At 39.7% G+C, this 23,014-nt stretch overlaps 2 protein-coding genes across 5 annotated transcripts in view; one reads left to right on the top strand and one right to left on the bottom strand.

Moving 5' to 3' along the window:
• The window catches only part of evi5b (ecotropic viral integration site 5b), a 73,952-nt gene extending 60,313 nt beyond the window's left edge, over nt 1-13,639 (bottom strand). For all 4 annotated transcript variants that reach the window (XM_079574891.1, XM_079574889.1, XM_079574892.1 and 1 more), the window contains exon 1: nt 13,384-13,639. The gene's annotated coding sequence lies outside the window, so the exon portion shown is untranslated. The remainder of the gene's footprint in view (nt 1-13,383) is intronic.
• Nucleotides 13,640-17,842: 4,203 nt separating this feature from the next.
• Nucleotides 17,843-22,558, top strand: rpl5b (ribosomal protein L5b). Its single transcript, XM_079574984.1, has 8 exons — nt 17,843-17,961; nt 18,419-18,488; nt 18,558-18,673; nt 18,796-18,930; nt 19,774-19,976; nt 20,652-20,829; nt 21,915-22,003; nt 22,400-22,558. The coding sequence occupies exons 1-8, from the start codon at nt 17,959-17,961 to the stop codon at nt 22,494-22,496; spliced, it is 891 nt and encodes a 296-aa protein (XP_079431110.1). The 5' UTR covers nt 17,843-17,958; the 3' UTR covers nt 22,497-22,558.
• The last annotated feature ends 456 nt before the right edge of the window (nt 22,559-23,014 follow it).

Raw genomic sequence — 23,014 nt, 5'->3', positions numbered from 1 at the left:
TGTGTAGAATGAGCCCAGACCTGTCTCTAAAATCCTGCACTGTCACTCAAAAAGGTGTTGATTCGGATCCGAAGTGCCGTCATGCACGAGCTTAATATAGAAGCTGCACATAAGACCTGAGGTGGCAGTAGTGAGTATAAAATGACGAACTTGCATCTAGCCCCTTTAAGCCGGTCTAAAGAGTCGCCCTGAGTGCGGCTGAAACAGGTGGTCTTCGGAGCGGTGTGAATGCAGGCGACCTTGGGCCGAACAACTCTCGCTTTGACGCTTCTTTTATTCAACTTGAAAACATCAAGGTACGCCCCTCTTTCCCGTCTTTCCCTTCCTTCTGCAGTAAAACTTGCCTCTTCATGAGCCGATTAAAGTGCATTTCTCCTCGCTTCGCGTCTATAAGCCTCACTGTATGTAACCACGAGGGAGAGGAGAGGCCGCGGGGTAGCATCGGGGAGGTGTGCATGTACGTGCGCGTGTGTCGGTGCTTTGACAGGTCGAGGCTCGTTGTCATGGGAATAAGTTTGTTGATCAGCTGATCATTGTTACGTGGCTGATGTTGCGATGTTTGGTGCGGGCGTGTATAAACACGGACTGAACTAACTTTGGGGTAAATGCAGTTGGAACTAGGGCGGTCTCGGGCCTACAAAGCTCTCAAACATGTGTGAAAACGCAAAAAAAAAAAAAATGGACAAACAGGCGACAATAAAAAGGCACTAAAGAGCAAAAAAAAGTGACAAAAAGCGATGAAAATGAGGCAAAAATGTGACAATGCAGCAACAACGCAAGGAAAAAGATCCGTTGACATGAGTTTTGTAGGTCTTGTAGGTCTTTTGTAGGAGGCGTTAAACTGGCCTATAATCTGCAAGCTCCAGTCAAGAAGCTTTTAGATTTGGGTAAAGCTGAACCGGAGAAAATGTTCAAAGGTTGTCCAATCAATCAAAAAGTCTACGTAGATTCTGCACTACAAAAAGTAAATATCAAGCATTAGCTTAAATGACTTGAACTGAGGAAATACAACTTGTTTTGAGGGGTTTTCACTCATTTAGACCTTTTTCCTGAACTGACCAAGATTATTTTGCTAGTTTGATGACATTTCTTGAAACAAAAAAGTAAAACTGCCAATGGGACAAGACCATTTTTCTTACCCCATTGGCAGAGAAACTTACTTGAAATAACAGCGAAATGTATTGAGACGAGTCCCAAACATCTCAGAACAAGTGAAATAATCTAGGTCAAATGCCCCTAGCTAGTCAAAACAACTAAAATTGGGATTATTATGCTCAAATTGAGACATTTTAAACAAATCTAGTAATTACTTTTTGCAGTGTGAATGGGAGGTGGGCGGGACTGTCGAGCTACATCACTGTTGCACACATTTGATTACACACACATGAAAAATAACACGGACACATCTGGCTACAGAGAGGCCTGTCACAATAACAAAATCTGATATTATTGAAGACCTGCAACAGAAACTAACTCAAAAGCTTAAAAATGACAGTCGAAAAGTATTGAATCTCACTCAATCTCACAATGAACATGAAATACAATGAGACACAGCTTACTTTGGGTAAAAAATTAAGTACTACATTAGAAAAATGATGGGAAAATGTACAGATGATAAATATTGGGCCTGTAATGTATTGTTTATCTGTCATTTATTGAATGATAAGTCAAGTAGTGTGCCAGCCCGAGTTACAGACACATAATCTACTACACGACTCACAACATTTGATTTGTAATCTTTCTTCCAGCGTGTAATAAATGACATCATGTGGCGCGACGAGAAGCGACACAGAGATCATTCGCTTGTGATCTCGAACATACCTGCTCTTCCAATTGCTTTTATCCGATCGTGTTAGGCTGCCGACATAATCCATGAAAGTATATTAAAGTAAAAGCAGGAATCGCAGTTCACAGACTTCCTTAAGCGCAGCTGCTCTGAACTTTGGCCTAGAGTCATACGACAATCGCACTGACAGAGGGGTCAACGTTCACAGCTGGAGACATTCCTCCCAAAAGGTGAGCGTGACTGAAACGTCCTGTCAGCGAGGGGTGTGAGGATTATGTCACACACGAGTCCATTCTGCAACAAGTCAGAGCGGAGGAAAGAGGAAGTCTAGTACGGACAAAAGCCAGTGCCTGCAATGAGCATGATGGCGAAAACATGTTCACCTCTTAACCCCGTCACGTTTTTGTTGCGTTTCTCTTGCATTTTTGTCGCTCTTCTGCCGCGTTGTGTCACATTTTTGTTGCATTTTCTTCCTCGTTTTCGTCACTTTTTTGCAATGTTTTAAACTTGGGTGACTGGAGAAAATGTGCTTGGTTAAAGCGGGGGTTAAGAGGTTAAACTGTATCAAAAGAAGACTTAAAAACATACATTATCGGGACCAAAACAAAGTAAACATGGATCTAAATTAGGGAAACCATGACTAAACCTGGTTAACATAAAATGTTATGTAAAGTCATGCATTTGATCATTGTTATTTTACTTTTCAATGGTGGATATTGTATGACTACACTTGATCTTAACTTGTTTACCTTAATAAATCCTTTTCGTAGTCATTCTGGGGTAATAAAAGTGTTATTGGGATGCTTGGGGGGGTCTTTCATCTCCCCCTGGTGTCTCTGGCCAGAAAACCACAATTGCAATTTCGCTGCCTCCGGGTCGGAGCCCCAATACACACTAATGGAATCACAAAGAAGAAGCTAACAGGCCAAAGGGCAAAGCCAACTGCGGGCTAGCACCACTTAAAGTGATAGTCTGTAAGTTTAAATGTTTTAGTAGATGGTGCATAATTGACTGTCTGGGCCTGAAATTTCACGTAACTTAAGTAATATTAAAAAGCGAACTTTTCTAAAGTCCCACATTTTGCTGATTTCAGCAACTAATCAGAATTCCCGGGACACAACCTTGACCAATGAGAAGCGCTTTCCTGTGAACTGGCCTGTCAGGTCCAATCAAGAGAGAGGGGGAGGAGCTTGACCGTTTGTTCCTGCTCTCCTCATTTTGCAAACTAGGACAGGCTTTCTGGTTAAAAAGGGGACAAATTTGATTGTTTACTTTCAGATTTCACTCTTATCTCTCCTCACTTTCACTTTAAACAGTATTTACAGCCATGTTTGAGTGGAAAAAAAAGATCTCCATCGTGTAATTGGATGTACAATATCCCTCTCTCCCTTTGTCTTTTCTCACAATTAATGAGTAAAAAATCGCAACATGCTACGACACCTGCAGTGGCGCTTATGGCCTCTAGGGGCATGAGGACTTAGGACTGCTTTGACTTTATAATGTATCTCTTTGATTTGATGTGACAATTCATCACTTTCGTAGCACGGTAAAGGATTAAAGATGGAGATATCACACTTGAAAGACCAACAGATCTCAATAAAAATGTAAAAAGTCAAGAATGTTTGCAAAAAAGAGCATCTGACTGAATCTCGGCTGGCACTCTGTGAACCGCCTTGCCTTCGGTTCACCGGAGCTTCAAGAATTCAGACTTGGCTTCAGTACAAATCCTCCAAGTCTGCAGCCTCCAGCCACAGCCAGGAAGTCTGCTCAGAGTCATAATACCCACAACAGATACTGCAGGCCCCTGCTCCAGCTGAGGCTACAGGCACATCGCGCAAACAGCAACTAGTTACACTGAACTGGACATGTGATTTCTGAGGCTCAAACCTTTTTAAGTCAAGACAAAAAAAAACACGCCAAAAAGGCAAAAATCAATCCTGCAATCGTATCAACAAGAGCCAGACAAGATCAATTATTTCTCCTCCTGTCCAACCTGATCATTTATTTAGTTTGTCCATATGGATGCACTTGATTTGCGCACGTGCCCTGGGAGTATTATGTTTCTACACTAATGGAGTGAAACAGGAAGCAGAGCGGGCTGTCACTGTTTTCCTCTCAACATCTTGTTCCTGAACAGCAGCTAAATCAATACGAGGCCACAGCGCGTTACAAAAGGCGCGGCATCATGCAAGCTGTGAGGCTCTAAACAAACACCTCCGTGGACCAGGGTGGGTATTGTTACAGCGTCGTTTCGGACAGGTGCTAAAATTAGGATTGGAGTACGAGAGAGACGCGAAGAACTGTGACCACGATGCGAGCGTCGAGTACAAGTCACAAGCTGATTATGAGCAAACAATTTCAGATTCTGTTAAATAAAGCAGCTATGAGAAGCTACAATGATAATGTACCTCGGTCTAATTATTAAACATTTGTGGCTGTTGAGCAACTTATGGGATTGACTGGCAATGGCTTGGGACCAGTGTTAATTTCGTCGACTAAAATATTTAGTAATTAATTTAATTTTAGTCAAAGTGTTATTTTTGACGACTAAAATTGGACTAAAATTAAATTAAAAGCTTTTTATGAGACTAAAACTATGACTAAAATGTCCAGATATTTTAGTCGACTAAAATAAGACTAAATAAAAATGAAAGGGAGAGACTAAAATCATCCAAACTTCTATTGACCGTCTGAAAGAGCCCCATATCATGTAAATTCACTGCCAAAGGATCAGCTCTGAGCTTTGTTCATGTGGAGCAGCTCCATGAAGCAGAGGAACAAGATTAAATATCAATATAATCAATATTATCAATGCAAAGTCGACTAAATTCGTCTTAAATTTAGTCGACTAAATTTACTTGCAATTTTAGTCGACTGAAACTAGACTAAAATTTAAGATATTTTTTTTGACTAAAACTGGACTAAAATCGAATTACATTTTCGTCAAAAGACAAAAACTAAATTAAAATATGTTGTCAAACTTAACACTGCTTGGGAGATATGAAGCCTAGGCATTAATTCCACCTGGTAGACTAATTTCAGCATCACCGACCTCCAGCCAATGATCGTTTCCCAGAGGGCCACACCTTCATCTCAGCCGTCAGCGTAAGAACCGCACCTCCGTAGCAGCCAATCATCGCCCTCGGTCTCGCTTTTAAGCCCCCGCAATCATGGTTCGTTTGCTTCCCAGCTGTGCTGCGACCCACCTCCGCCCCACCTCCGTCTCTTCTGCCCACGGCTTGACCCTGCTGCATCTTCACGGGTCTTCCATACCACCACCAGTGTCCAGGCTCTGGGGGAAGACATCTCTAACTCCAAGCTGTTCAGGGGCGGACTGGGACTGAAAAACAGCCCTGGACTCTGACCAGCCTGGCCCAAATTAGCGTAAATGCGACACTTCCACAAATACATATTTTAACCTCTGACCACCCGCCTAAACCAAATGCATTCTGTCCTCTTTTGAAAGCTAAGACCCACAAAACTGATCTTTTTCCTCGTGCTGTTGCTGTATTGTGTCACCTTTTGTATGTTTTTTTTTTCTCATTTTTGTTGAGCTTTTTGTCACATTTTTGTTGAATTTTTGTCACATTTTTGTCACATTTTTGTTGAATTTTTGTCACATTTTTGTTGAATTTTTGTCACATTTTTGTTGAATTTTTGTCACTTTTTGGTTGAGTTTTTGTCACTTTTTGGTTGAGTTTTTGTCACATTTTGGTCACATTTTTGTTGAATTTTTAATTATTTTTTCTATCATTTTTTGTTGTGTTTTTTTGTCCGTGTTTTTCTCATGTTTTCATCCTCTTTTTCTCGCTATTTTGATGCTTTTCGTTTTAGCTTTTAGATTTGGGTAAAGCTCGGTTGAGGCGGGACCGGTGGCCCTCGAGCCAGTGGCCCTTCTGTGCTCTTCCAGAATGGACATATGGCCAGTCCGCCCCTGAAGCTGTTCATCCATACTGACTTTCATACATCGATGTTACCGCCGGGGTCTGATCGCCAAAACTAATATACATTTGAATAAATCTTCCTAATCACTGCTTTTGTCTGTTTGAGTCTATCCAGGTTGAAGTGCCTTGACCACAAATGCCTTGAGCTTTGAGTAAAATCTATATTTACTGTATACACTTGTAATTTTTGGTAAAGTTTTGGCAGAACTGTAAGCTGCTACATGTATTTCTTCTCACAAAATAAGGTGCAACAATAAACACATAAATATTGAGTGTCATCGATTATTGGTATTGGCCCAATGCACAATTGGCACAATGCGACGACAGTTTGAAGTGCCGAGCTGAGATCGGGCCATCAACCTCAACGCCGGCCTGGTGTCTAATCGGTTAGCGCGCTTGCCTCAGAAGGTCCCGGGTTCGATTTCCAGACTGTGCTGGCGTTTCTGTGTGTAGTTTGCATGTTTATCTCCCCGTGTCTGGATAGGTTTCCTCCGGGTGCTCCGGTTTCCCCCTTCCACCGAAAACATGTACAATAGGTGAATCCAGAAGCCAGGTGATACTGACCATCAGCCTGGCTCCACATCTGGAGATGGGTCCTCCTGCAGGTTGCCCCAGTGGTATCAAAGGATGGGTCAAATGCAGAGGACAAATTACATTTTACAGTTGTTGTATAAAGACAGATAATATTTATTTTGGAGTTTCCCAGTCCTGTCTTAATCGTCTTCAGTTGGTGCAAAATGCTGCAGCTCGTTTTTTAACAAACACACCCAGACGTCAGCACATCACCCCAGTCCTTTTTTCGTTGCATTGGCTTCCAGTTTCTTTTAGAGTTGATTTTAAAATCCTTCTTTTTGTTTTTAAAGCCCTCAATGGTCTTGCCCCTTCATACTTGTCTGAACTTTTAACTGTTCGTGACTCTGGCAGATCCTTGAGGTCGTCAAACCAGCTCTTGCTGGAAGTGCCCAGGACCAAGTATAAGCACTGGGGTGATCGGTCCTTTTCAGCAGCTGGACCCAGACTCTGGAATAAGCTGCCCCCTGATATGTACCATCACTGACTTTGGCCTTTTAAAATCCAGGCTCAAGACACATTTATTCAGACTGGCTTTTAACACTATGTAGCACGGCGACACTTTTAGTACATTTTACCTGTTTTATTGTTTGGTTGTATGAATGTTTTTAATGGATTTTATGTGGTTTTATTGTAAAGCACTTTGGTCGCCTTGAGTGTTGTAAAGGGCTCTATAAATAAAATTTGATTGATTGATTGATAAAGTACCTTAACCTGGTCATGAGTCAGTAACTCCATATAAAGTGATTCCCAACCAATGGTGCAGGGACCTCTGGGGATAGCAATAGCAATTCTATAATATTTTCAAAGGTTTCAAAGTTTTAGGGCGGGAGATGTCAGGATCTTCTCAATTCCGATTTTATTACAATTTATGTGCACTTAGTATATTGACTTTTAGAGGCAACTACATTCATCTGCTTTATATGAAGTTTACACTTCTCTATAATTGCTTCAATGTCATTCTCTCAGAGCTTGATGAAAAAATGTGAGTGAGGAAAAGTGTCAGTATTTGAGCTGCATTAAAAATAAAAACCAATGAATCAAAAAAAGCAGATTGTGACAGGGAAGATCACATAGCCAACATAACGCACTAGACACTAATATATCTGAGTTTAGAATAGAGTTTAGATGATCACTTTCTAAATAATTGGCAGGACCCTCGAAGTAGGTGGTACTCGAGGTAAGACTCAAGAAAAAGGTCAGGAATCACAGCTCTGTAGCCGCTGGGCCATTGTCAAAACAAGTCACCGTCAGATGCCGTTTGCTGCTCAAGCTTCCAATGCAAACAATGATCTGCGTGAACACTAAAGGAATCACTATTTTTCAGCACGTAAAGTGTGGGCAAGACCCGACAGGACTGAGCCGTGTCCCAGCACTGGCTAAACGTGGGAGGTCACACAGTTATTAGAGAGTTCCCAACAGTGTGACGTCGCCTTCATTATCAGCAGGAAGCATCAGTGACACAAACGCATCAGTGAATTTGTCTCTTCAGCCGTTTCCATCACTGCTCTCTCTCCGTGGACCAAAACAGTCTCATTCAAAGATACACAGGAGGTTTTTTGATGAGTGGAACAAGATGATTTCTTTAAAAAAAAACACATTGCAGCTTATCTTCCATGCCCTTGGCTGTAATCACATTAGAAACGGTCATGGAAAGTCCTGTGACAAGGCCGATGATTGTGAAAATGTCCTTCACAAAACGCAGTCTTCCAAAGAGGTGCTTCTGGACTGAGAGAGTTGGTTGCTCTTGTTTGACTGAAGGGGGCCCTGCGACACTTCCAGCATAACTAATGACACACACTCACTCAGCAAGTCGGGGCAGAAGAGGCGGCCAAGAAGCTTCTGTGGCAACGAGAAGTTAAAACTGTATAGTTCTGGTTTCCTCTTGAGTTTTTTAAGCAGTGAGACAGGACAGTGCACAATCTTGAGCAAATACTTAGTCCTAGTGTGTAGTTTTTGGTCCTTTAGAGATGCACAATATATCGTATAGGTGATGCAATAGACCCTTTAACTGCTTGTATCATCAGTGACATCAGCTGGAGGCAGGAAGTGATCAAGAAACATAATATTAAACTAAAACTAGCGATTATAAGTGTAAAACTACAACTAGTGTGGTCCTGTTGTGGCTTAAGGTGCAAGAACAAGAGGTATGACATTTGAGACGATAAAATAAGGTTTATCTGATATTTCCAACAAACAGTTAAACATTTGTTTATCATTACTATGACAACAGCTACAGATAGGAATCTAGCTTCCTGCCTCCAGCTAAGCCCGGAATCAACAAACAAACAATTAAAGTGTCTATAATATCCATCACAAAATCACCATTGTCTTCACTATCTGAGCGTGATTTCAACGAACTGTTTCAATTTCAGTGAGTCATGATTTAGTCAACTTTCCCCGCAGTTATTTTGCAACCTTTTTAATTGGAAGTTTGGAAGTAATATTTTTCATTTGCGTAAAACCTCAGGCCATTACCAGTCACAGTCAGGTCCCTTTCGTTTCAACTCTGTCCCGTTCAGTCCCAGGACCCGCAAAACCACTCTTTTGGGCCAAGCCTGGAAGAGGTTTTCCTACTGCAATGAAATTTGGAACAGAGAATCCTGGTGTGATGAGGAATACAGTAATATAAGTGACATTATTGGGGTTTATGTTTCTGCTTCAGACCATTTATTAGCAAAAATCCCCCCAAAAAATTTCATTCACAATGATGAATTCTCTTTACAAATGGTATAACTCTAACACTGAGTCATGAAATTACTGTTTCAATTGTCAATAGGACACTTCACCAATTCATTAGTTTCAATTTGAGCCCAAGATGAGCTCTGTATGACAAACGGATCACCTGCTTTATCAGGAAATATGTTCCATACCCACAAACTCTACTTATTTATCCAGTTTGGCCAAAGAGACCGATCCATGGGAATTTATACGTCCCGGTATTTATTCACCTCAATCCAGGTTAAATTTACCTTCCCCGTCTTCAAACCTTCATCATATATCACTTTTATTTCCCGATTCTGTGCAGTCCTGGACCCCTACTAAATCCTAGTCCTTGTTTAGTCCATTTAAGGCGGACTGAACTCCAAAAAAGGTGGTACAACATTGTTTAACTACTGAGCAAACAATTCGAGATGAGAGATGTGCCAAAAAATATGTTAAAAAAAATTGATACAAATGTGTTTTTAGGCTTTGTTTATGGCTAAATCCACATGCACCACCTGTCTCACTTTGGGAAAAATTGCACACATAACTTTCCACCTCTACACAGTAAATCTCTCAGATGAAAGCATAACCATCTTTAGCTGAAACATACTGTCCTAAAGCGGACGGAGCAGAGAGTCTGGTTTACAACAATACAGCACCCACCCACGTGCTGCTGGGGAAGAGGCCCTTTCAGAGCTCTCAGAGGTTTCCCAGTATACAATCAGCATTTCAATGGCCCAGCTCAGCTTTAGTCTGCAAACCGCGACAAGCTTTTCGAACCACAAAAGCAGCAGCAATGGAAAAGGAGCAAGACTGTATAGAAATGGTATAGAATCAAGTTTGATCGGAGGGTATAAATTGTGGCTAGACCTCAAATTAGGTATTTTGTACGGACATGTAGTTGTCAAGATATAAAGTCAAACATTAAAGGGATATTTCAGGATTTTTGACAAATGGCCTCATTTCCTAGTTATCCGGAGTGTAGATTTTACATTTTTTTAATCAGTCCTTATATTTGAAGAGTTTAGTGGTGCTAGGCTAGTGCTAGGCTAGCGCATGTCTATGGTAACTAGTAGCCTGCATTAAAAACCTCTTCAAAATCATCAGGTCGTCTTCCAAATGTTGCCATATCCGATTTGTAGAAGCTCCTTGTGAATTCCACGTGTACTAATGCCGGCCGCAGGTAAACAAACTACTGTAGATCCGGTAACCGAGCAGATCACCGCTGCGTAGCTACAACCAGGAAGCTGATGCTGCTCAAACATAAGTTCTTTTAAATGCAAAATGTTTATATTTAAAAAAAAAAAAAATCAGTCAACACAGACATTTATATGGGTAGTCTGGTGTTATAAGTGATTTGCCTCAGGTGCACTGTGCTCGGGTCAGACTGTTTTAAATGCAGGCTACTAGTTACCATAGACGTGCACTAGCCTAGCACTAGCCTAGCACCACTAAACTCTCCAAATTTAAGGACTGCATGAATGAAAAAACATATATATCTCCAGAAATCAACAACACTCTGGATAACTAGGAAATGGGGCCCTATGTCAAATATCCTGAAAGATCCCTTTAATGTTTGTGTCTAAAAGGCATATTCATATTAGACTAGGGCCTAGATGAGCAAAGATCGACATATTTTTGTTTCATGAAAAATCTATCAATCAATCTCAGTCAGATGGGAGACTTCAGTGATTTTGCGATGTAGCTTCTTGCAATATGGATATTACGTTCCATAATAAATGGTGGTAACGATAACTTTGCTATACTGTATATATTGGGTTGCCATAGATCGAAATAACATTAATAGTATAATCATTTAGAAATATATTCACCTCTTACCACCCGCCTTAACCGAGTGCATTTTTTCCAGTGCAGCTTTACTTGGGTTTACTGCCTATAGACCAGTGTAACGCCTCATTTGAAAGCTAAGACCTACAAAACTGATCTAAACTGATCTTTTTCCTTGTGTTGCTGCCGTGGTGTCATCACTTTTTAAAATCTCATATTTGCCACTATTTTGTTGGGTTTTACTCGCTTTTTAGTCACACACACTATTTTGTTATAGTTGTTTTTTGACACTTTTTTGTTGCACATTCGTCGTTTTTTTTTGTCACTTTCTTGTGGCTTCTTTGTTCCCAGAAAAAGATTCTTTCAACATTTACCTTGTACAAGTAAAACATTATCTGAGACTGTTTAAATGACTTTAGTTGATTGTTTTTTAATCAAGATTTTGGCTTTTGGGGCTTATTGAATGCATGATTTTTAAGGAAAATACAATATTTATCATTATGTATAAGAAATTCAATTCCGTTTTGGGTCATAGCTCGTCATTCTCTGGTAATAGTAGGTCCTCCTGACACTGTGGAGCCACTGCTGTAGATAACCGTAAACAACACCATGTTTACAAAAACGGTGCCTGAACAACACCTTTTATTTAAATGTTAGCTGCATTACAGTGAAACAGAATGACAATACTCATACTTTAAACTTTTTTGCACCAGTAAAAGCTCAAACTCTTTGAATACAGGAATGCTAGGGTGGAGTTGGACTCCATGTAATTGAACGTGGCAGGTACAGTTTGTATTAGTGAAGCTTAAATGAGGTAATGGAGAAAATTACAGGTCATTAGACAATGGCTTCATTCCTTCAGATTCTCTGTTGGTGTCTGCAGAGCTCGTTCTGCTTACTCAGGTCTGCGAAGGATTAGTTCAATGAGTTCAAACTCAAGAGGCTAATGGATAATCAATATTAACTTTGGTGGGAGAAGCGGTGGAAAGTACATGTCCAATAGCTATCTTTATTTTAAGTACAGTATTAGTTGAGTTATTTAATAAGATATTTTAATTATATATCACACAATTGCAAAGAATATAAGTAGGGGCTCCACTAGGGTTGGGCGATATATTGATATTTAAGTTATATCGATATATTTTTAAATGAGATATATGGAATCAGACCATTTCGTGTACATCGGGATATTTCAAATTCAGACAAACAAACAGAAACAAAAAGAAACAGGTAAAAACAAGGTGATTTTTAGAAATGTGTATCTTAAACTAAGAACTTTATGTTATTATCTTATAGGCTTATGACTTATTTTATAGGCTATTTTTATCCAGGATAATTTGTTGTTTAAATGTGCACCTCATGGAGCTTTGTTATACAGTGTTGATGTTTACATTTCATAGTGAGTTTTCAATAAAACTACTCGTATTTGACTTTGACTTAACATTTCATTTCACAGCTCTCACTTTGCGAAAAAAATATCGGGATATACAGTATATCGTAAATCAACATTCAACCAAAATATATCGGGATATGACTTTTGGACCCTATCGCCCAGCCCTAGGCTCCACAATATATTGCAAAAAAATATCGTATTGCTATATCAGGTGATGCAATATCCGTATTGGCAGAAGCCACAATAAAAAAAATCGGACTCCATCTGACTGAGAGTTTTTGCAAACTCAGCCAAATACAAAAAATGATGGAGAAAGTGCAACAGTTCACTTTTCGGTAAAACTTACTTCCATTTTAGCCTCATTTGGTCCTAATTCACATTTAGTGTTTTTGACCCGATTTTCTTACATATACTATTCTTATATCGCCTGGAAAATATCGGTTTAATAAAATACCGATGTAACAACCGCATATGTATATTGCAAGTGTTTCAACATCGTGCGGCCGTAGTTCGATTGCGCATCAATTTCACCTGAGCTATTTGAGGCCTGAAAACTGCTTTCATTGAACTTTTGAATGCAATATAATGTCCCCCATGTGTTTACTTGAATGATGGGTGTGGATGTCACCGTGGGAACAATAAATAGTCAGTATGATACAAAGAGAACTGCACACACCACTTAACGCAGTCGCAGATACAGTTACATAGCAGCTTATGTGTTGAATAGCCAACAACTTTACAAAATAAACTTTCTGGAGTTTAAAAACACCCTTGCCACGAATAGCCAATATCATATCTACTTACTTTAACACACGACAAAGAGCAAGGTTCCTCTTTTGACTGTTTTCTGGTGTTAAATTATAGATGTGGACAAAGCAACAGTGTGAAGTGCCCAGAAACTTCTCCAAAAAGGACGCAAGAAAAGTAGTTAGACGATAATGGTAGGTATCCACTAACAAAAAAGGACTATATTAAGTCATGAAGTAAAAATGCCCAAGATCAAGTCTGTAAAGTAGCCCATAGCAAGTTCAAGAAGCTTGCACAACACCAAAAAGTAGGCTAAAAGAAAGGCGCGTGAGTGGGAAAGGTCACTTTACCTGTCAAATATAGTGGATAAACGCAAAAAACAATAGTGTAAAAGTACTACCACGGCTTCCAGCGATTAGACGGCGCCCGAGCACAAACACATCCATTACCTTGATTCGAGTTTAACCCAGCCACAGCCTTGGTCGTCTCGTCCGCTTTTCCCATGCACGAAAACTGCACTCTCCTGCGCTGGAATGAAAACTCCCGACTTAATCGACAAACAAAGCGGTGTTTAGCGGCATCGTTTCAGCAGTAAAGTCCACTCGAGAGCCGGGCCAGTAGCGGTGGTGAGGTTAGCCGGGGTCCAGCCCGTGCAGTGGCCGTGATACGTGTACAGCAGCGCGAGGAGAAGGAGCAGAGAGAGCAGGGAGGCCTCGCGGAGTGTTTACATCCCACTGCGCACGCGCACAGGAGTAGTGGAGCCACAGTGCCACGTAGAGTTCACTGTAAACATGTGCAAACCTGAAATGGCCCTGTTTAGTCAGGGCGAGGACATGTGTGACGTGAAGAGGAATTACTGTATATTCTAAAAGATAATAAAAAAAAAGAAGAAATCTTTAGAAAAATATCAAATTATCCTTCTTTCCCAATGTAATACAAAGTTTTTGGCAAGATTTTCAGAGATGGCTTCAGTCCAAGGAGATTCAATTTGTTACTTTAACGATGAATGAAATCAAATTTGAGAGAAATGTTAGGAATATTAATATTGATTATCGGGTCAGTCATTTCTTACTTTTATGCAAACATTTTATTCACATATGTTGCTTCTTTAAAATTCTTTAAACTGTACCCACGGGAAGAATGAGCTTAAACCTTTTGTAAAATCTGTACGACTAATTGAACAAATAAATGCAAATATTCTTGAGAGTTTTCTTTTGGTTTACTTGAATGATGTTAATTATGCTTTTCATGCTACCACTAACTTCATTATTTGTATTATTCTTATTTTGTTTTTTATTTTTTGCTACTGACATTGACAATGTAGACATAGTGTACCTTATTTGTATCTGTTCATTGCAATAATAATAATTTGTGTGAATAATGTGTGAAGAAAAAGTAGAGGAGCCAAAATATGTATTAACGTAAGTCAAACGTTACTTTAAAATAAGTTAAAGAATAAAAAGAAAAGAAAAAAAGGGTCCGAAAGAAATTACAAAAACAACTTAAAGGCCCTATACCTGATTTTTTTTTCTTTTTTTAATAACAAACGATGAAAGATGATTACACTAAATTAAAATATTAGTTATGGTCCACACAACTTGCAGGGTCACTTATCAGGGTCATTTTCACAGAAAATTGGCCTGAAAATTCATGAAATTGATACAAATGGTCAATGATTAGTGCTTTTCCCACACATGGCTGAGTTTACAATATACTAAAGGAAGACAAAACAAATTATGTCCCACTACTAGAAAAAAATATACAGGTATAGTGCCTTTACATTTTTTATGAGATTACAGATTAGAGATTTTTATGAGATTATGAGGTACACAGTTAGTGGACATGATAAGGAACAATAATCCAGAGAGAGTTTTGTGTTACCTCAAGAGGGTTTATTATAAGTAGCAGTGTTAATTTCGTCGACTAAAATATTTAGTCTTAATTTTAGTCAAAGTGATATTTTTGACGAGTAAAATTGGACTAAAACTAAATTAAAAGTTTCTCATGAGACTAAAACTATGACTAAGATGTCCAGATATTTTAGTCGACTAAAATAAGACTAAATGAAAATGAAAAGGAGAGACTAAAATCATCCAAACTTCTATTGACCGTCTGAAAGAGCCTCATATCATGTAAAGTCACTGCCAAAGGATCAGCTCTGAGCTTTGTTCATGAGGAGCAGCTCCATGAAGCAGAGGAACAAGTTTAAATATGATTATAATGAATATTATCAATGCAAAGTCGACTAAATTAGTCTTAAATTTAGTCGAATAAATTGACATGCAATTTTAGTCGACTAAAACTAGACTAAAATTGAAAAGATTTTTTACACTAAATCTCGACTAAAATTAAATTACATTTTAGTCAAAAGACAAAGACTAAAACTAAATTAAAATGTGTTGACAAAATTAACACTGATAAGTAGCATACATGGTATTTGTTATAATGATTGCAGTCAATTCATTCAATTTAATTTAAAATTAAATAAGCTTTGATTAATTTCTATCCGTCACTATTAAGATTTTGTCACTCACAGGTTTACTCATAAAGGAGAAGATGTTTTAAGTAATGATGCTTCAAAACAAAGTACGTCATGTCACTGGCACCACCCACTTCTGAAGACCATCATTTAAAAAACAACAACATTTTAAAGCCAATTATTAGTGGCTTATGTGGGCTTCAACATAACCTATGTATTTATTTAATTAATGCTGCAAACACGTTACTAAAGTTTAGAATCCTGTGAAAAATGAAAACGACCTCTGCTCTCTGACCATCATGGATGACAAGAAATGAACACCTGCAATAGGATTATATAAAGTCTACACGCCAGTGATTTTCCGATCATATTCTTTTTTGCACTTGAACAGTTATTTGGTGAACAAGGCACATGATCAGTAAATCGAATCATAGTATAATGAATGCTTGGTTTGTCAAGAGAAAAATAATTGTTCGTTGTCCCCAAAAACTGCAAATATAGGACTTGCTACTGTGTTTGACCAGCACAAATCACTGTTCGCCTTTTCTTCTACGTTAAAGTTGAAGAATTTTTGGGTTATAGATTTGTTATGAAACTACAACTAGTAAGGGATGCATCACTAAGTTTTACACATTAAGCTAAGAAGAACAAGGCCGATGTATATACACCCATCATGAGAACACTTACATAGTAATGTGTTAAATGCTTACCTGAAATCCATTGCTGTTTTAGTCCACAACAAGAATACCAAAAATAACTTAATGAAATCAGTAACTTCTCATATAAAGAAATAAAATAGCTCTGAACACCATGATAGTGTGCCTCAAACAAATAGCAACAAATGAAGAATCCACATTCTATTCTTAACTTTCTCAATAGAAACTGTACAGAAAAGCCCAGATAAAAAAGCCTGAGCCTTCATTCACATACCAGTCAGTCACAAACTTACTTTTCAGGTTGGGCCTCGTGGCAGTGACGCAGGCCCATTGTGAGACACTCCTCCGGGCCTTATTATGTCTGCTACGTCTGAACCGCTGACGTTGAAGAGCCTCCATGGAGACTGCAGGGACTGTCAAAGTATCAAGATGAAGTTATTATAGAGATGGGAGGCAGGTAAAAATGTCTATCATCAATCAGAACTTTTCAGAACATCAGAACATTTCTTTATGGATATTTCTTGTGACCACAGGGAACAGATAATGTGCTGAAATTAAGCAAAAATGAAAATAAGAGAGTGTAATGAATCAATAAATAATAATTTACTAAAAGGTAAACACATCACTGTGCAAACATACAACATATCCCAAACTTGAACTAAGAAAGAAGAAAGCAGCTTCAGTATTAGTATAACGTTCAAGGTTCATTTGGTCAGACACTAGGACCAAATGAACCTTGAAAGCTACACAAGTAGACACAGTGAACGTTACTAAGCAGTTTCAGTATTGTTTGCTAACACCCTGTAATGGAAGTTGCCTATCCCTAAAACACAGGACCTTAAGCAGGGAACACCCAAACTATTTGCTGATTAGTCTCATGGCTGACAATTAAATAAACTTGACCATCAGTTTGCAATATCCTTACATTGTCAAAATCACAGTGTCAAAGCATGTCCTCCTTATTTTCAAGTTCGTCCAAGATACTAGTGAGTCCAATTCACGAATCAATGACTGTCTGTGACAGACCTAAACAATGTAAACAGTCGTTGTCCAGATAACTGCATTATAGGCTATGGATAAGGTAGTATAAGTATAAGATAAAGTACTTAAGGTACTTTATTGATCCCCGTAAGGAAATTTGTCCATTGTCTGGCTCTGCCAGACAATTTCCTGTCCATTCCACACAGGGATGTTTTTCTGGTAACGGAGCAACTGGAGCAGTATGAATGGGCGGGCCTAGCGCACACAGATTGTCATTGAAATAAACCAATCAGCAATTGGCGGACGTGACGACAGCTGTGCGTCAAGAAGACAGCTGTAGTCCAATTCAAAAAAAGGCAAGGTGGGTGCCTGTCTTGCCCAAGGACACAAAAACAGTGTGCACCTGCAGGGTTCGAACCGCTGATCACAAGACGACCCGCTCTACTCTCTGCGACACCTAAACTAATTTTATTTCATATTGGTAATGCTTTGTAGCCCTATACCATATTTTATCTATTGTATGCAAAAAATAAAGTTAAAGGGGGAAAATATGTGTTGCATCATTAAGTGTCCCAAGCATTAATTAATTTTGTTTTAGACAGACAGCATACATACACTCATAGGCAATTAAAACACAGCATTTGACAAAAATCAAACAAATTAATTAGGGTTGCATTGCATGTGTTACTGAACTTACTCACCTTGAAAATTTCCCATCTGCATGTTATTGTCGTTTTGGCCTCCGCTCACTAGAGGGCAGCACGCTGTGTCTTCTGCAGCGCGGCCTCTTCCGGTCACACGGTACTTACGGCGCATGCGCACGGCAATCTTCCTTTTTCCAGTGCAGAGGAGTCGAGCCCTAGTCTTTGGCTCCGGGCTCCTTCATAAGGAGACTATTAGACTGCAAAATGGTTGGTAATCTGTCCCAATATGAACATCCATGCATTGTTAAGACCTGTATCACTTGCTCCGTGAAGAAATAAATGCATATCCACGCCGATGTTGCTTAGATGACGTTAGATTGTGCCATGCTAATGCTCACCCGGTACTGCCTAACGTGGCCTAATCGTCTCCTATAACTGGTCGCTTCCTGTTGTCCAGAAACCGTAAATGGTGACTAGTCTGCCTCGTAAGTTTGAGTGGCGTTATGGACACCCGAGCCCCCATACTGCGAACTTCCTAAAATCCCGTTATTATCACAGGGAAACCGGCTAGTTGGTTGTGCTAAGGCATAAGTTCAATGGCTTGTCAATGCTAATGATAAGAGCCTAATGACAGTGACAGCTTCAGCAAGTGCACTAAAGCCTTAAGAAGCTTGTATCTTCACATGCAACACTTTGTAACTTTAAGCGTCTGTGTTCTTTTCAGGGTTTCGTTAAGGTGGTCAAGAATAAGTCCTACTTCAAGAGGTATCAGGTGAAATTCAGGAGGAGGAGAGGTAAGCCCACAACTGATGTTCGTTCCACTTGACTTGTATTTTCCATTAATATTGTGTTTTCCCATCTAGAGGGCAAAACTGACTTCTTTGCTCGTAAGCGTCTGGTCGTCCAGGACAAAAACAAATACAACACACCCAAATACCGCATGATTGTGCGCTTCTCCAACAGGGACATCGTCTGCCAGGTGAGACCCATGTCCAGAACCACATTGGCACTATGAACAGGGAGAATCGACTGCTGACTTGCATAACTTTGCCACGCCGTTAATTGAGCAGATAAGTTATAGTCCACTTGTTTATGTTGCAGATTGCCTATGCCAAGATCGAAGGAGACATGATCGTCTGTGCGGCTTACTCGCACGAGCTGCCCAAATACGGCATCTCTGTGGGTCTGACGAACTACGCAGCGGCTTACTGCACTGGCCTGCTGGTGGCCCGCAGAGTAAGTGACCAGTCTAAATTATAAGACAAATAAACCTTGTGTACAGCAAAGTTTGGTTCTTGCATTAGGCAATAATACTTCAAGTGCAGCATTGCATATTTAAAGCTCATTGGACACTTGGCAAACACATATTAGTTTTTGTTTTGTTATAAAGCACCCAGCGAGTATTGAGACCATTTCCTGTGGTCATGAACCTGTCCCATCGCAGCAGATGTAATGTTTAGTTCTCTGTTCAGTGTTCTCGCCAGCACAATTGAGCGTAGCTTCCCCCACGCTGGGATTTCACCCACTAAGCAGTGTTTCAACCAACATTGGGTGGATTTACTGTTTATTCCTTTTTGAATCGATGCCGTCATAATACTGGATGTAAATTTTAAAAGAAAATTTGATTCGCACAATACAGGAGATGGTGTTGCCGTTTTACGGCCGTAATTGCGCTTGCTGCCCCACTTCTTTTTCTTTTCCGCCGCACTTCAGCCTGCACCTACGCTGTGAGAAAATCCTGGCGAGAATCTGCTATTGATCAGTTCTTAAAACACCATTTTAAAACTATATTTTGATATTGCATACTCCGAAGCTGCTTCAAATTTGACTTTAATTTGAAGAAGTATTTAGGTCGTAGCTTGTCTTGTGTCATAGGTTGAAGGTTGGTCCTGAGGCTACGCCACTTGAGAACCACTGCTCTAAACCAAGTTTAGATTTACGATCAATGTGAGCATCTTGTGCACCTGGTGTTGGCACTTGCCCTATTGTGGCATTTAAAGCCTTTAAATTGCTGATTTTTCTGGTCCGTCAGCATTATGAATGTCTGAATGCACTTACCTTCGACTGTTTGGTCTCCAGCTCCTGAACAAATTTGGCCTGGATAAGGTGTACGAAGGCCAGGTGGAGGTGACTGGAGATGAATTTAACGTGGAGAGCGTCGATGGTCAGCCTGGTGCCTTCACTTGTTACCTGGACGCCGGCCTCGCCAGAACCACCACCGGAAACAAGGTGTTCGGTGCCTTGAAGGGGGCGGTGGACGGAGGTCTGTCCATCCCACACAGGTGAGTGTCTGACCTAACTTAAAGGGGCTAGATGCAAGTTAGTCACTTTATGCTCACTACTGCCACCTCAGGTCGTATGCGTAACTGCAGCTTCTATATTAAGCTCATGCATGACGGCACTTCGGATCAAATTAACAACTTTTTGAATGACAGTTGTGTTTAAGAGGCAGTTGTGGTGAACAGATCTGAGCTCATTCTACACATTAGGACATGGCTGGAACATGTAGAGGGATGAAAATACTTAACTCTTAACATTTTTAAACTCTGTATAGTCCCTTTTTTAAGTCTTGCTATTCTTACCTGAACAGTTTTAGCAAATTTGAAAGATTAAAGTGAGCTGTGGTTTTCAGAGGGCGGAGGGTGCAAACTGCAGGAATCTTTCATCAGAACTGAACATGACCAGTTATCTAGAAGTCCTGATAGTCGGGGGGTCTTGTGCTTGTGTCAAGATTTTAATTTACATTGGCTGCTTGATGAGTAAAACTTCTTGCACTGTAAATTGTTTTGGATTTGCTCCAGGTGAATAACTGATGCTGTAATATCTTTTATATTATGTAGTACATCTTTGGGACGTCATGCTGGATATGAAGCATCTCAAATGTTTAAACTAGATGCTTTTCTGTAAATGTATGAATTCGTTTTCTTCCCACGATCTCACCGTGCATTTGTCTCCAGTACGAAGCGGTTCCCTGGGTACGACGCAGAGAGCAAAGAGTTCAACGCGGAGGTCCACCGTAAACACATCCTGGGCATCAACGTGTCGGAGTACATGAGCTACCTGATGGAAGAGGACGAGGACGCGTACAAGAAGCAGTTCTCCCGCTTCATCAAGAACGGAGTCGCCCCAGATTCTGTGAGTTTCATTCTTCTTTGAGTGATTATTCATACATTGTGAGTCTTAGATTTTATGGATTTTACTCACATCCACGTATGGTTTTGTTGTGCTAATGTTCATGAAATTACTTTTAAAATCCTGTCTAGTAAGCGGAGACCCAGATGAAAAGGATAGAACTCCTTGGAAATCTGTGTTAATGTAGTTTCAGTTGATTTGATTGTTTTTGGCCCCTTCCAATAATTACAATCTCGAAACGGTGGAGTTTGGACTTTGGGAGACTAAAATCTGTTGTATTAAAAGGGGATGTTATGCAAAAACAAGTTTTATTTTAGTTCATTTAAAAAAAGGTGAACAAAGCTGCCGAGTCAATGCAATTGGAATAAATAGGAACAGAAAAGGTCAATCTTATATCTGCCCCTTTGTTGCTTTACAAGTAAAGATAGGTCCATTATGCAACTTGTACTTATTTGACCTTGCAGTGGCCCGTTTTCAGCAGTGAAAGTTACATATTGCAAATTTAAAAAATATTTACAATTTCAATTAATATAGTTCTAGACCAATTTTCAGTTTGTCCAATTTTCAGATAAATACTTCAAGTAAACATTGAATCTTCTCCAGCAGCAGCTGTTTAAAAGCTCCTCCTGAGGTCTTGTGCATCAAGGAAAAGCTTTCCTTGCTCCTTTATATCTTGCTAAGCATAGCACTTTCATCGAAGATAAAAACACTAGTTATAGCTTCACTAAAACAAAGGACATTTTCCAAAATCAAGGAGTTAAAGCGGTTTTTTTTTTTACCTTTTTAGATTTACAAAAAGTGTAAGACGGTGACAAAGATGTATCTCTTAATACCTGCAGAAAAGCATAACATCCACTCTAAGTTCTTTTGCAGAGAATTGTATGTTTTTTAAGTGGTTTACTGAAAAGGTCAAGCGTTTGTCGGAACACATCAGTAAAAGCCTTTTTTTTTTTTTTATGTCAAAGCCTTATCAATATGAGCAAAATTTTGTCTGGTCGTTGAAGCTCTTTGATTGGAGCTGGGAGATTAAATGGGACTTTGGTGTAAAACCGCATGGTTACTCAAATTTCCTCTCCATTGATTTTCAGATCGAGGAGATGTACAAAAAGGCTCATGCTTCTATTCGCGAGAACCCTGTCCATGAAAAGAAGCCCCAGAAAGAGGTCAAGAAGAAGAGGTAAGAACTGCTGTTACAATGTTGTCCTAATTTCAATTAGTGGATCTGCCCCTTTTTTGCCCACCCGGACTGCTGTGTCCTGGGTGACTAACACAGGGGGGCATAGCAGCTCTCTCATAAACCTGTGGTGAAGGTTCTATTCCTCACTCCGGATCCTGTCGGGAGAAACATCCGCCTCGTGCCCATAGTATTAGTAAAATATGTTGGATTTCATTCACACTGGAGGCTTGGGCATTTGGAAATGAGCTCAAAGCTGCTATTACTGCTGGATTCATAATGTCTTTAAATATCACTACCATTTATTCATAACCCTTGTCCTTGGGCAAGACACTTCTGTTTAAGTGGAAATTGCGACTGGTGCTGTCCATTTACAGTCCTCACTGACTTGTGTTGCAGATGGAACCGTGCCAAGCTGTCCTTGCAACAGAGGAAAGACCGCGTCGCCCAGAAGAAGGCCAGCTTCCTCCGGGCTCAGGAGCAGGAGGAGGACTGAGGCTTCAGTCCTGCCCTGTCCTAAACATGGAATTTGTTCTAATAAATCTATTGAAAAGTCCACTTCTGCTGTCCTGCCGTTTCCCTGTTTGCACTGGTCACACTTCACTCAAATGGAAAAAATATATTGGCATGTAGCTCTGGTTAAAAATAAGCATGTGACTGAATTTCCCATGAAGAGTTAAGAATCCAGGCCAATTTGAGTGAAAGGTTTGGTCATTAAACGAATTATGCCGAAATCAAGGCTTTCAAAGTCATTGAATATATTAAATATTGTCAATGGACATTAAATCTAAATTATTAAAAAAATGTCCATGGAGCCCACAACCATGACATTGCCCAGCTGTTCTGTGTACATTTAAGTTTCCTTTTGTGTCAGTTTTGAAGTATTGCATTTGTGGCGTTAAAAGAATATAGTAAATAATATAGTAAATCTGACTATGAACCGTACTAAAGTCATGGTGCAAGTTTTAGTCCAAAATTCTTAATATTTAAGCTCTGTGGCGCTTGTCAGACATA

The sequence above is a fragment of the Gobius niger genome, assembly GCF_951799975.1.
Source record: "Gobius niger genome assembly, chromosome: 17".
NCBI classification, from domain to species: Eukaryota; Metazoa; Chordata; class Actinopteri; order Gobiiformes; family Gobiidae; genus Gobius; species Gobius niger.
The sequence above is the reverse complement of the archived record's forward strand: the minus strand, read 5'-3'. Positions and strand labels throughout refer to the sequence as shown.